The sequence below is a fragment of the Mirounga leonina genome, unplaced genomic scaffold (genome assembly GCF_011800145.1).
Source record: "Mirounga leonina isolate KUSES-001 unplaced genomic scaffold, KU_Mleo_1.0 Mir_176, whole genome shotgun sequence".
NCBI classification, from domain to species: domain Eukaryota; kingdom Metazoa; phylum Chordata; class Mammalia; order Carnivora; family Phocidae; genus Mirounga; species Mirounga leonina.
The window spans coordinates 38514630-38527045 of record NW_023270454.1 but is presented as its reverse complement, the minus strand read 5'-3'; the positions used below and the strand labels follow the sequence as shown (position 1 = coordinate 38527045).

At 37.1% G+C, this 12416-nt stretch overlaps 1 protein-coding gene across 1 annotated transcript in view; it reads right to left on the bottom strand.

Moving 5' to 3' along the window:
• TTC29 (tetratricopeptide repeat domain 29) overlaps nucleotides 1-12416 on the bottom strand; it is a 156160-nt gene that overhangs the window by 31888 nt on the left and 111856 nt on the right. Inside the window, exon 7 of the mRNA XM_035023256.1 lies at nucleotides 4786-4877. Coding sequence (XP_034879147.1) covers nucleotides 4786-4877 — 92 coding nt within the window. The remainder of the gene's footprint in view (nucleotides 1-4785; nucleotides 4878-12416) is intronic.

Here is a 12416-nt window from a genome sequence, read left to right as displayed (position 1 = left end):
GGCTTGGCAGGCTGAGGATTGTTAAATCACAACATATACAAACAAAAACCGAGTTTGGTGAGCAAGAAATACAAAACAGTATAAACAAAAGTTTTGCTGGCTGAGTCCAGTTGTTTTTCTCCCAAAGCAGCGATAGATTTCCAAAACAACTAAAATTATCTAGAACTTGCTCTAACAAATAATGCTAGAGAAAAAGCCTTTCTAGTATAAATTACATGCTCCACTCAATGAAAGTACAGCTCTATAGCCAGCAAAATTGTTATTACAGCATCTGAAATGTACACATTATGTGTTGCTCAAAGGATTTCCAAATTTCCAAGTTGGCAATAGATTTAGAAGCCAATCTTCCTTTGGAAGGGAAAGAATCAAATATTTTCTTGTAGAAAAGCTACAGATTATTTGTATAAGTTAAAGGATAAGGTTAAAATGTTAGACAAATATCAATTCCAGTTTTCTATATGCAGTGCACAGGTGCAACTTGAACAGCATATTATATGGTATAATCATTAAATTCATTCAACCAGACCTTAGAGAGTTAAAAACATATATTCTGAGGAACAGGACTCCTCGGTCCAAAGGATGAGAATGAAACAGTGCAGAATATTTGTGTATCAAGGTGATTCCAGTTTCCAACTGGGAAAACAGGACTGTTAACACCCACATCCCCTGACAACTGTCCAATTATGTATATCACACTTGGCCTACTGTTTGCAGTAGAAGTAATCAATAAAGGATGTGGTTGAGTGAACATAGATTTTGGTTGAACCAATGCATGAAAACTTAATCATTTACTCAGAGAGAAGAAATCAAATAGAGCAGAGATGAAACAGCCACTAAGGGGATTGTTGATTGTGCCACCAAGTTTGTGGGCCACAGATGAAAGTAATAAGGCAAATGGAATCAGTGACAGGAGAAAATGTAAAAAGCTATTCTTAATTTCATGAATTAATAGAAATGTTTTGATGTATTTTTGGGGGGTCATTTTTAGGAAATTTCGCATCAAAACCCGGATGTTCCATTTTAAAGAATATATGAAAATTACTAGGGCATGTCATTTCTCTCAAGCAAAAAGAAATTAATTTTCAGCTGTAACAGAAAGGTAATTTTCACACTTGAAACTTTGTACTGATTGATTGAAAGATCTCCACTGTGGAAAGTTTTCTAGGAAATAATTTAACCCGAGTTTGCAAGAAAATTTACAATGAGTATGGAATAAACCCAGAGGTAGGCTAGTTGTGACCAATGTGTCTTGACCAATTCTCATTTTGGTGATTTTTTTCCCCTAGATTCTTTTCAAAAGTCATCCTCATTATTTGGAGAGTCTCAGCATTTCAGTAAAATGAGTTATTTCAGTAAATGAAGCAAAAAAAAAAAAAAAATGCCATGAAGAAAACTGAGGAATTTTGCTCTCTCTATTTACTCAAATTGTCTGCCTGTGTTAATAATAATATTTACTTGGTAATTTCTCAACTCACTCTCTCTTTGTTTTATGGACCATAATTCTGGCTTTTATAGCTGTGTTATAGGCAATTTTTATCATTTTAGAATATCAACCCCTCCTTTTTTTCACTAGTATTCCAAGTGGGGTGGGAAAAGACATTGTAATGCTTATTTTCTGTTATGCTCCTTAACCCCTTGTGCAATTAACATTATTCAGAAAAACAGCAAAAATAACAAACACCATTTACTATTAAAACCTTCATCAATAGTAACTCTAATGGCATGGCTGGGTCCAGCATTACCAAATGGACAACTCCGTATTACCAAGTCCTTAGTCTTGAGGGAATATGGTGTGTTTTTCAACTGAAGGCTTAGTATAAATTCTTATAACCATTTTGAAGCTTCTAGCCTTAGAGGTTATTCACCTTTCATGCATGCTCAGCTGATAGCCTTAGATACACACTTATGCTAGACATGGCTATCCTCGTCCATTTCCTTCAAAGAGATAAAATATATTTATAGAGATAGGGCTACCATTAGTGAAACTTGTGCAATTGCACAGGTTAGGAAAAATAGATTTAGAGAAGATGTCAAGCTTCACGGGCCGCTTGATTTATTTCGCCGCCGCCACTCCCATCATTTCCCCTATTTTGGTTGTGCTTCATTTCTTGCATGTTGCTGCTAATCTGAGGGCAGTTTAGGACCATGAAAGGGATGCACGTGTGTGCACGAAAGGTGCCTTAAAGTGAAATTTTTAAAAAATGACCACAAAATTTGTATCAAGGCATTTTGAGTCATCAGTGGATTTGATTTAATACGTCTTTTTAGATAACTAGGGTGTGTTGTCTATCTGAAGAGAGTGTTTGTTTTTGAAACATCCGTCGCTTGAGTTATTTTGCACAAATGGTAAAAGAATATGATGAGGTTTACACTCCCCTGAATGCTACTCCACAACCACCAACAATGCTGCAAAATGGTAGATTTGGATTGGAAAGCTTGCAGTGTCCCTGGGGTACTTCTTCCCTACGGCTCCAGAAGAAGCATCTCCTGTATTCTCTTGTATATTACATAACATTATAAAACTAAGAACCCAGTTCTGCCATACAAATCATTGATGGCTTCACCGGTACTTAGTAGATGGGAATTCTTATAAGTGGAATTTGTTTCATTGGGTATAAAAATGAGGTGGGGATTAATCTTCCTGCCTGTTATATGTTTGCCCCAAGGCAGGTTCCCAGACTGTTGAGATAGAATTTTCCCCATCCCTGCCAAAAACATACCCTACTTTGTGATACATCAAATATAGCTGTATCCTTTTCCACATCTAAGCCCCAAGTAACACTTCAGCAACCAAATTAAAACATTAAATTGTCTATTATTTTTGCCAATATTTACCAGATTGTTCAACTCTCCCCTTAGCTTTTACTGTATAGACCAGGAATTCAGATCCTTGAGTGGAGATTAAAATATTCCAAGAGAGACACTTGTCTTTAACAGGTGAGAATTATTTTAAGATAATCTCATGCATCCAGAAGTTTAAGAAATAAAAACTAACAGTAACCAAAGCTGCATTCCAACCCTTATGACATAGTAAGTGCTCAATATACGTTTATAAGGATTTTATTTATTTATTTGAGAGCGAGAATGAGAGAGAGAGAACATGAGAGGGGGAGGGTCAGAGGGAGAAGCAGACTCCCTGCCGAGCAGGGAGCCCGATGCGGGACTTGATCCAGGGACTCCAGGATCATGACCTGAGCCAAAGGCAGTCGCTTAACCAACTGAGCCACCCAGGCGCCCCTCAATATATGTTTATAAAAGAAAATATTTTCCCCTGGAGTTTTATCTCTTCAGTCATGTTGGAACACATGTCATTTTGTAAATATTATTTTATAAACATGTTAAGGGATGCATTTATTTAACTGTATAGGTGTAGGCCAGGTCTGCTACTATAAAGCAAGACAAATACTCCAACCATTTTCTACTAATTCTGGGCCATGTTAACAACAGAGTCAAGTAATTTAATGATCAAAATGAACTGCACCAAAGGACAAAGAATTGGTGTGTTACAAATAGACATTAAATTGAAAACTTATAAATCTCTTCTTTGTGCTCAAACATCTGTTTCTTTCCAGTTGTTACATGGAAAGTAAACATTTAAGGGATAGCTGGGTTGGTTTTCCACAGGCTAGTTACCGATCTCTACTTGGAAGAACCACAACACTCACAGGTTGCTTGCTTTACCCATGGCTGGCCCCGCCTTCCTGGAGTAAACAGCCATACTTTCCTTAGAGATACATCTGTGTCCCTAACCACTTATCCAGTGATGACTGCATTGTCTTTTATTGGGAATTTTGAAGGGACTTTTCATTCCGTTGGCATGGGTATTTTAATATTTAATTATTTATTTAATTATTAATGATTATTATATTGGCAGTGGTAATTATGTAATGATGATGTACTTTCAGTTCACTAGACATTTAATCTTTTAAATGCCTTTTAAATAACAATTTTATCTTTTAAAAACACTACTTTGTATGTGTTTACAAGCTGAAATACAGGAATTAGAACTTGACATAATCTGTATCTATTCTTTTTCTTCTTCTTACCACTACTAACTACAACTACTACCAGCACCACCATTATTAAAAAGCCATCTCTTGGGTATAAGATAACATACCAAAAACCAAGGCCTTAATTTTGATAACTTTCCTTATTCTACCTTGAATTAAATAATAACATTACAACATAACACAATAATTAAATGGAGTACACAATGATCACAGTATGAGTAAAGGGCAAATCATATGTTTTCCATGGAAAATCTTGCTGTTCAGGTATACTTATATTAAATTTTCTGTTTTAAATGAAATAGAGGGAATATTGTTCTCGCATTCAGTTGTTTATCCAGATATGTACGCTCAAAGGAGAGATGTCTTAATGGAAGAAGCAAGACTGAAGCATAAATGAAAACTTTCCTCCAAGAAGAGCTCCGGAAAGGTTACGCTGAGCCACGGTTACTGAAGCGTACTATATATTTCTGTGCTCTCTGCTTTTTTAACCTGTGAGATGTGACCTGATTTTTCCCTTTCATTCAAGGTCATCACTAAACTTACAGAAAATCAAAAATAAAATAGTACAAAGGAGGAATAGACAAAGGGGAGTTTAGGTGCATATTTTAAAATACCACATTGGTTTAAAATAACTTACGATGAAAGGGTCACTTAAGAAGGGCACTGCTTAAAATTTAAGAAGGCAGTAATGGAAAGCGACAGACCTCAAACAATTTAAGTCTTTCACAGCTGAGTGAATTCACAGTGACAGCAAGACAAGGATGTGCTAACTTACCTCTGCAGGACCTTGGCTATTGCTTCATAGGCTCTCCCCAGGCTGAGATCATCATCCAGGTCTGTGGAGATTTTACTGTAAGTGTTAAGGACCTATCAGGAAAAGAAATACGTATTAAATATACAGCAAGGCCAGATTCACTGATGTTTCATTTCATAACAGAAAAGATGAAAATTAATAGTTGTTTTTAATGTCTCCATAAAATATTTTTTGTTTATTAAAAATTCATGTTGGTTTGGTTTATTTTTATCTATAGCATAACTTGTTTCACAGCAATGTCTTTAAGCCATGACAGTGAGGTCTTACTTTTGTAAAAATAATTCTTTTCTTGCACAATCCCAAATCTTCCAATTTATAGAACTTAGGTGTGAATAAATAATTGAATGGTTCACAACATTATTTTAAAATATGGTACTATTATCTAAGGTAATAGAAGGCAGATTATAATATTCTACTGGGGTAGCATAAATATCACTTTTCTTTCTATAAATAGCTGTTTTGAAAAGCATGAATTTAGGTGCTAGGCAATTTTTAAATCTATCATTTTATTAGAAGCATATCTCATAGTTTGTGCATGGATTCGGTATACACTAAAAATATTTCTTAAAAATGTACTTCATTACCAACAATCTCTTCAATAATCAAAAGATTATGGCTGCCACTGCCAAACATTTGATCTTAATTTAATTTAACACTGACACCGTCTTTATGGTATAATTTCCCTTTTTATTCTTTTTCTCTTTCAGTGGCCAGAAGGAGGAAAATATGTAAAACAAAATTCCTATTCTTTCTTCTGCCTTCATTGTTACTTGACCCAACCTATTACACACATGAGGACACAGGAAATCTCCAAAGACCTCTATGGAAATCCTTTTTGCACATTTTCTAAAACAGAATTAGTGAAAGTCATTTGACAGCGTTCAGAGAGAGAGTCAGGGTGAGGGAGGACGTAAATTCGCGCTGTTTGCTACTGCCTGAATTAGGCAGCTTTGAAGATTTAAGTATTAGAGGCAGTGTTGATATTTGACTTTACTTTCTTAAGGTTAATATTTGGGAAATAATTTCAATGAGGCCATCATGATACCTCATAAAATTTGTTTTTGTTTTTCTTTGTGTGTGTGTGTGTGTGTGTGTGTGTGTGTGTGTGTGGTTTATAAGTGACTGCTTGCTAGAACGCTGGTATTAAAACTTACTGATACATATTGATCCAGGGTTTTAATTCCTGTTAAACCTGCAAAGTTCAAAATTTTGATTCTTATTTTTAAGCCTCTTAATATGCCTTGTATAAACCTGAGAATAGTCTCTTCACTTTGTTTTGCATAACTGACAACACCTACATTAAGTCTGATATAACTTGACATAGACCTTTCTGAGTGAAGGGGCAGAATTCATGAATTTTGTGAATTTATAAGAGACCTTATTGAATCCAAATATCAAAATATTTAGAAAGAGACCTTCTAGGGTCTTTTTTGGTCCATACATCTTTATATGACATTCTAGAACTTCAAGATTGAATATTATTATACTTCTTGCCAAAAAGAATTTGTTCATCCCACAAATATCGTTACTGTGTACCAGGTGCTATGTTAGACCCTAAGAAATCTTAAATAGAGGGGAACAGGCTTGCAGCCCTGACGGCATTTACAGTCTTGTGGCACAGAGGTTTGGTGGACGCACTGTGCGATGACTGGAGGCAGGATTCCCCAGGGCTTATACCAGGCTTATCTTGCATATTCTCCCGTGCCCCTGGCCACCTGGACCGTACAGTAAGTATGCGCAGGCACCCATTATCTTAGGGGTATGACTCTCTACCCTATGGATATGAAGGGTAAGTATCCAAGAAATTACAGGTAAATACTTCAGTGCTGATGACTTCTATCCCACAAAAGTGTGCAGCATTTCCTGGAAGGAGCAGGGGCAAAATCGAGCTCAGTCTGGGCTTTTGCTTTGGGCCTCAGACGTGACTCCATAGAAGCTTCCTCCGGGAGCCAGACGTGGTCTACTGGAATGAACACTAACTTCAGAGGAAGAAGACTTAGATTCAAGTCCTAGTTCTTTCACACATTTGGTCCAGGAAAGCTCCTGGAGAAGCTTTCCTCAGAAATGAAAAAGAAAACCTGCTTCTGAGAGTTGTTGTGAGGCCACGAGGAGGTAATATAGAGTGCTGTGTAAGCCACAGGACAAGATTCTTTGGGAGTCTGTGAACCAGCCATTAGTGAACAGCCCCTCATAGGGGCCTCCCTCCAAAGTAAAGGCAACACATTTTAATTTGTGGCTTGAGAGAGTTCATATGTCACCTCCCACATTTAACCTAAAAGCAGGTACTATACGGGCAGTAGGAAGCATTTAGTTCATTACTGGCCCAGTAAGGAGACAATGAGTGACATGAAGCCCAAAGTGAAGACTTACAAAGTGCCAAAGAGGAGCCCATCTAAATCAGACAGGACCTCTGCTCCTCAGCAGTGTGAGCTCGAGTGGGAGAGAGTAAACGTAAACAGGTGAATCACAAGGAGAACACAAGGCAAAATTCAGCAGATTGGGGAATCCTATAGTCTGATCTATGGGTAGTAGAAAGGACATTGTTAAAATACAAGGGAAAAACTCATAAAAATGGGAAAATAACATGAGATTACTAATTGTGTAGAAAATAAAGATGTTTTATATTGCTCTTATGGTAAGCTACCTTACCTGCTTTTTAATTAAAGTAGGCAGGGTGTAATTTACAAATGAATAAACATTAATCAATTTGAGTCATTAGACAAATAGTGGAATTTTTTTTATAAAGAATACTTCAAGTGAGAAAATACAGTGTGCAATCTGAGGGATCCACTGTACTTGACCGAATATCCCTTGGACAAGCATATGTTGGAAACAAATGCAGGATCTGCAACATTAAATTCTATCATCACAAATCAAAGATAAGAGGAGAGAATAAAGACTCTCAGGTGCAAACTATTTTGATGAATTGGAAATTCATTATGTATCTTTAAACTGTATTGACAATGAACTTATCAACCTTTGTCAAAAGACAAAGGACAACACCAATTAAGCACAATACTAAGTAAATTTCAACGAACACCAAACTGTGCATGATTACAAGGTTATCACAGTTGGAAAAATCAGTTCATATACCTAATAAAAATTGAGTGCTACCTGGCTACTCAAATTTCTCCAATAATTTCAGTGAATAATGGAGATGAAGCTTTGAAAACTATTTTACTTGAAGTTTTAAAGGCAATGGGCTTTATCTTCCCACTACAATAAAACTGATTTACCTGAAAAGGCATTTTCAAATAAAATCCAAGTTCTTAAAATGAGATAATTTCTACTGGTCACCTAAAAACAAAACTAGTAGAATACTTAGCATAAGAAATGAGAATGTGCAAAAGAATAATGCTGGCAATACGTGACAAATTCTTTGAAGAATTGTTTGCTGTGAAATAAAATTTTAAGGATCATTAATTTCTTTTGCTGCAATACCCTTCAAGGGAGCACTGGATTTAAGTCAAGATTGTCACCTGTCAACAAAGTGAATGGCGCGGGGGCGTGGATAAAAAGGGAGGGAGGGGGAAACAGAGAGAGAGAAGAGAGAGATTGAGGAAAAAGGATAGAAGAGTAGCCTTGTCCTCCCAGAAGATTGTAAGAATAAATTTTGTGCCTCAGCTTTGGCACCTTTAAGGGCAGATACAGAGGAAGTCATTATTAGGTTCTATTAATTTCAAACACCCAATTGTTTTCTATCCTTACATGTTGAGGACTTCCAGTGATGAGGGTACATCCACTCTTACAATCCCCTTACTGGAGACAACATTAACACAGAAAAAAAATTCCAGCAATAATGGCCCTTATACTTGTTTTCACAGCTGAAACCTGCTTTAAACCACCATGAAGACTATCACTCCTGGCCTAACTTTCCCAGATTAGATGGAATCATCTCTGTACCCCTCTGCCCAGCCAGCTATTATAAGAAAGCACTATCCTGGTCAATTTGTTTTAAAACCTTTATGTACTTTAGCATTACTGTAGATTCACATGCAATTGTAAGAAATAATACAGAGCACTCTCATTTATCCCTCACTCAGGTAACAGCCTGCCTGACCACAGTACAGTAGCACAACCAGGAAACTGATGTTGACACAATTCACCCACGTCATTCAGATTTCATGAGTTTTACACACACTCGTGTGTGTGTGCCTGTGGGTGTTAATTTAATGTGATTGTATCATATGCATCTATTCATGTAACCACCACCACCACAGTCAAGATACAGAAAAGTTCTATCACTATGGTGATCCCTCATGTTACCCTTTCAGTTGTGGTTATGTTTGCAGCTTGGAAGAGAAAGGTCTGCCTTAGAAAACATTCTGAAATACCTTGGCGTCTGCCCTGTTCCTTTTGGTCCACCTCCCTCACCCTGTGTGTTTGTATTTCACCAGGGAAATTTCCTCAGCTGACTGACAGAAGGACAGTAGTTGATTAAAGTAGTTCATACTTAGGTATGAACGACTCAAAGATCACTAACTTGGCCAGAAGTTGTAGTTTTATTTTTTTTTAAGATTTATTTATTTTTAGAGAGAGAGACAGAGAGAAAGCAAGCAGGGGGAGGGGCAGAAGGAGAGAATCTCAAGCAGACTCCCTGCTGAGTGCAGAGCCTGAAGTGGGGCTCGATCTCAAACCCTGAGATCATGACCTGAGCCGAAACCAAGAGTCAGATGCTTAACTGACTGAACCACCCAGGTGACCTCAGAAGTTACATTTTAAAACAGACGCTTGCTAGCCCCAAATCCCTTTTTCTGGGTGGAGTTTTATGCAGCCTAACAAAATGAAATGAAACAATTCATATAGTGTGTGCAGGATAATTTGAGGCAAGATTATAAAACAACAACAACAAAAGGCCAACCTTCTCTTAAAATTCGGCCTTATGATACGATCCTTTAAGCAGGTACTGATTTTTATAACCTCTTTTTTTGGGTCTTCTTCTATATCTCAGGTTTTCTAGAAGCTTCACACACTTTTCCACAATCTTCTTATCAAAGTGGTATGGAAGAGAATGATAGAAGGAAGAGGGGAACGTCCAGCTGCAGATGTGAACATCAGGTGTTTGTAAGTCACTGATACCTAAAAGGGAACTCCCTCTCATTATTGCTTTCTTCATAATGCTCAACTTTCAGAACCTATGTATTATGCAAAGTACTCTTCTAGTACATTCTATCAGATCATTAGATGCGATAGCAAGATAAAACTACATATATATATTTTATGTACACAGTGTATATTACATATCTGTATATGTAATAAAGCTATATCCCTGCTCTTAAAGGCCTTACTAAAGCAATAAGACTTATAGACATTGATATTATATAGTGCTGTAAGTCTGTATAAAGGGCTAAAAATCTAGTCCAAAGGCACTATTTCACTAAACAAAGACTGAGTGTCTTCTACCGGCCAAGCTGTGTTCTGGATGCTAGACATACAACAGCAAATAAGACAAAATCCCTGCCCCCATGCAGTCTACACTGCATCTAGGGGATGGGGAGAAAATTTGTAATTAAATGTATACATGAGTGAATTTCGGATAGTGTGGGAACAACGAAGATCTGGGAAAGGCTTCCTATAGGAAGAGAAACTCAATCTAAACGAATGACAGGATTGGGTCAGTGGTGAGGAGGGCAGGTTGAACAAACGTGTGGGGAAGGGAAGGAGTGATACAATGAGAAAGAAGCTTTACCAGAGTACACAGAAGCAACAATGTCCAATAGTGAAAGTCTGCTTTAAGAGCCACCATAGTATTAAAGAGGGCACATATTGAATGGAGCACTGGGTGTTATACGCAAACAATGAATCATGGAACACTACATCAAAAACTAATGATGTAACGTATGGTGATTAACATAACATAATAAAATAAAATTAAAAAAAAAGAGTCACCCATAGAATGTTTTGTCTAGTAACATGTACTAAGTAATCACAGTTTTGTTTTTTTAATTTTTTAAAGATTTTATTTATTTATTTTATTATGTTATGTTAGTTACCATACAGTACATCATTAGTTGTTTTTTTTTTTTTTTTAAAGATTTTATTTTTTTATTTGACAGAGAGAGACACAGCGAGAGAGGGAACACAAGCAGGGGGAGTGGGAGAGGGAGAAGCAGGCTTCCTGCTGAGCAGGGAACCGGATGCGGGGCTCAATCCCAGGACCCTGGGATCATGACCTGAGCCCAAGGCAGACGCTTAACTGACTGAGCCACCCAGGCGCCCCATCATTAGTTTTTAATCACAGTTTTAATTGATGGTATGAAGTGATAAACTTTCAAGTTGCAATTTATCTATTTGATTACACGGGAGGAATTTGACAATTGTTTTGAAGGTGAGGTGGGTTATTCACTTTCATTCTTTATTCTGCATGTTCATAAATGTAGTCTTTTGAAGGATTTTTTTATTCATAGTTTTTGTCTTTCTACTTTCTAGGCAGCTCAATGTGTTTGGTTAAAATATGCCACATCCAAGATGGTACACTTGCCTGCCTTGTTTCCCATTATTCAAGTTAAAAAAAAAAAAAAACAACAACAAACTTTTTTTTTAAAGTAGGCTCCACACCCAGAGACCCTGAGATCAAGACCTGAGCTGTGATCAAGAGTCGGACATTTAACCGACCAGTTGCCCCTCAAAAAATTTAATGCCGAGTTGTTTCTGTGTCTAGGGAAATGAGAGGAAATACTCTTCTTTTTCCCTCTGGCATAGCACTGAGCATTCACAACTCAAACTAAGACAGATCAGTGACATGAAGTTTAAATGGGGCTTCATGCTCTGGCTGGTGACCCTATCTATCATTGTTTCTGTAGAAAGACAATTCATGGAAACCACCACATAAAGTAAGTTCTAACATCTAGCCCATTTGGGATGGAAATTTTGTAATTTTGCAAAAATTTCAAAGAGTGATAATCTTACTTTTACTTCATATTTTTGGTATTTTTTTTCTATAGACATTCCTTTCTTTGCTTACCACCCTCTCCCACTGCTCTCTTCCTTAGTTAATTCAATATTTGAAATCAGTAGGGACTTCTCTGAGGGCATAGACCGAGCTTTGGAGGAGCCTTATGGGATAATTAATCAAATTTCCCTCTGGGTGTTCATATTTTCTTCAAATAGCATAGGCTTTCAAGTCACACAATTCTATAACTGAGCTGAGTGACACGTGTCAAGTGACTTACTCTCTCTGAGCCTATTTCCTCAGGTATAAAATGGAAATGAATAAAGTCCACCTTGAAGGGATGTTATAAGGTTCCAATAAGATGAGGTATTAATAATACCTACTAAAGATTTGAATAAAGCAACTGCTTAATTTCCCCATATACTTACCTTATCTAAGTGGTTTTCAAATGGGGGTGATTTTGCCCCCTAGGGGATATTTGGTAATGTCTGGAGATATTTGAGGTTGTCATAATTGGGAGGGTTGCTACTGTCATTTAGCAACTAGAAGCCAAGGACGCTGTTAGATACCCTACAATGCACACGATAGTCCCCCATAACAAAGGATTATCCAGCCCAAAACCTGAATAATGTCAATGTGAAGCAATCCTGATTTAGTCTTTGTTTCAACCATTTCCATGATTGGAAACCACCCCTTGTGG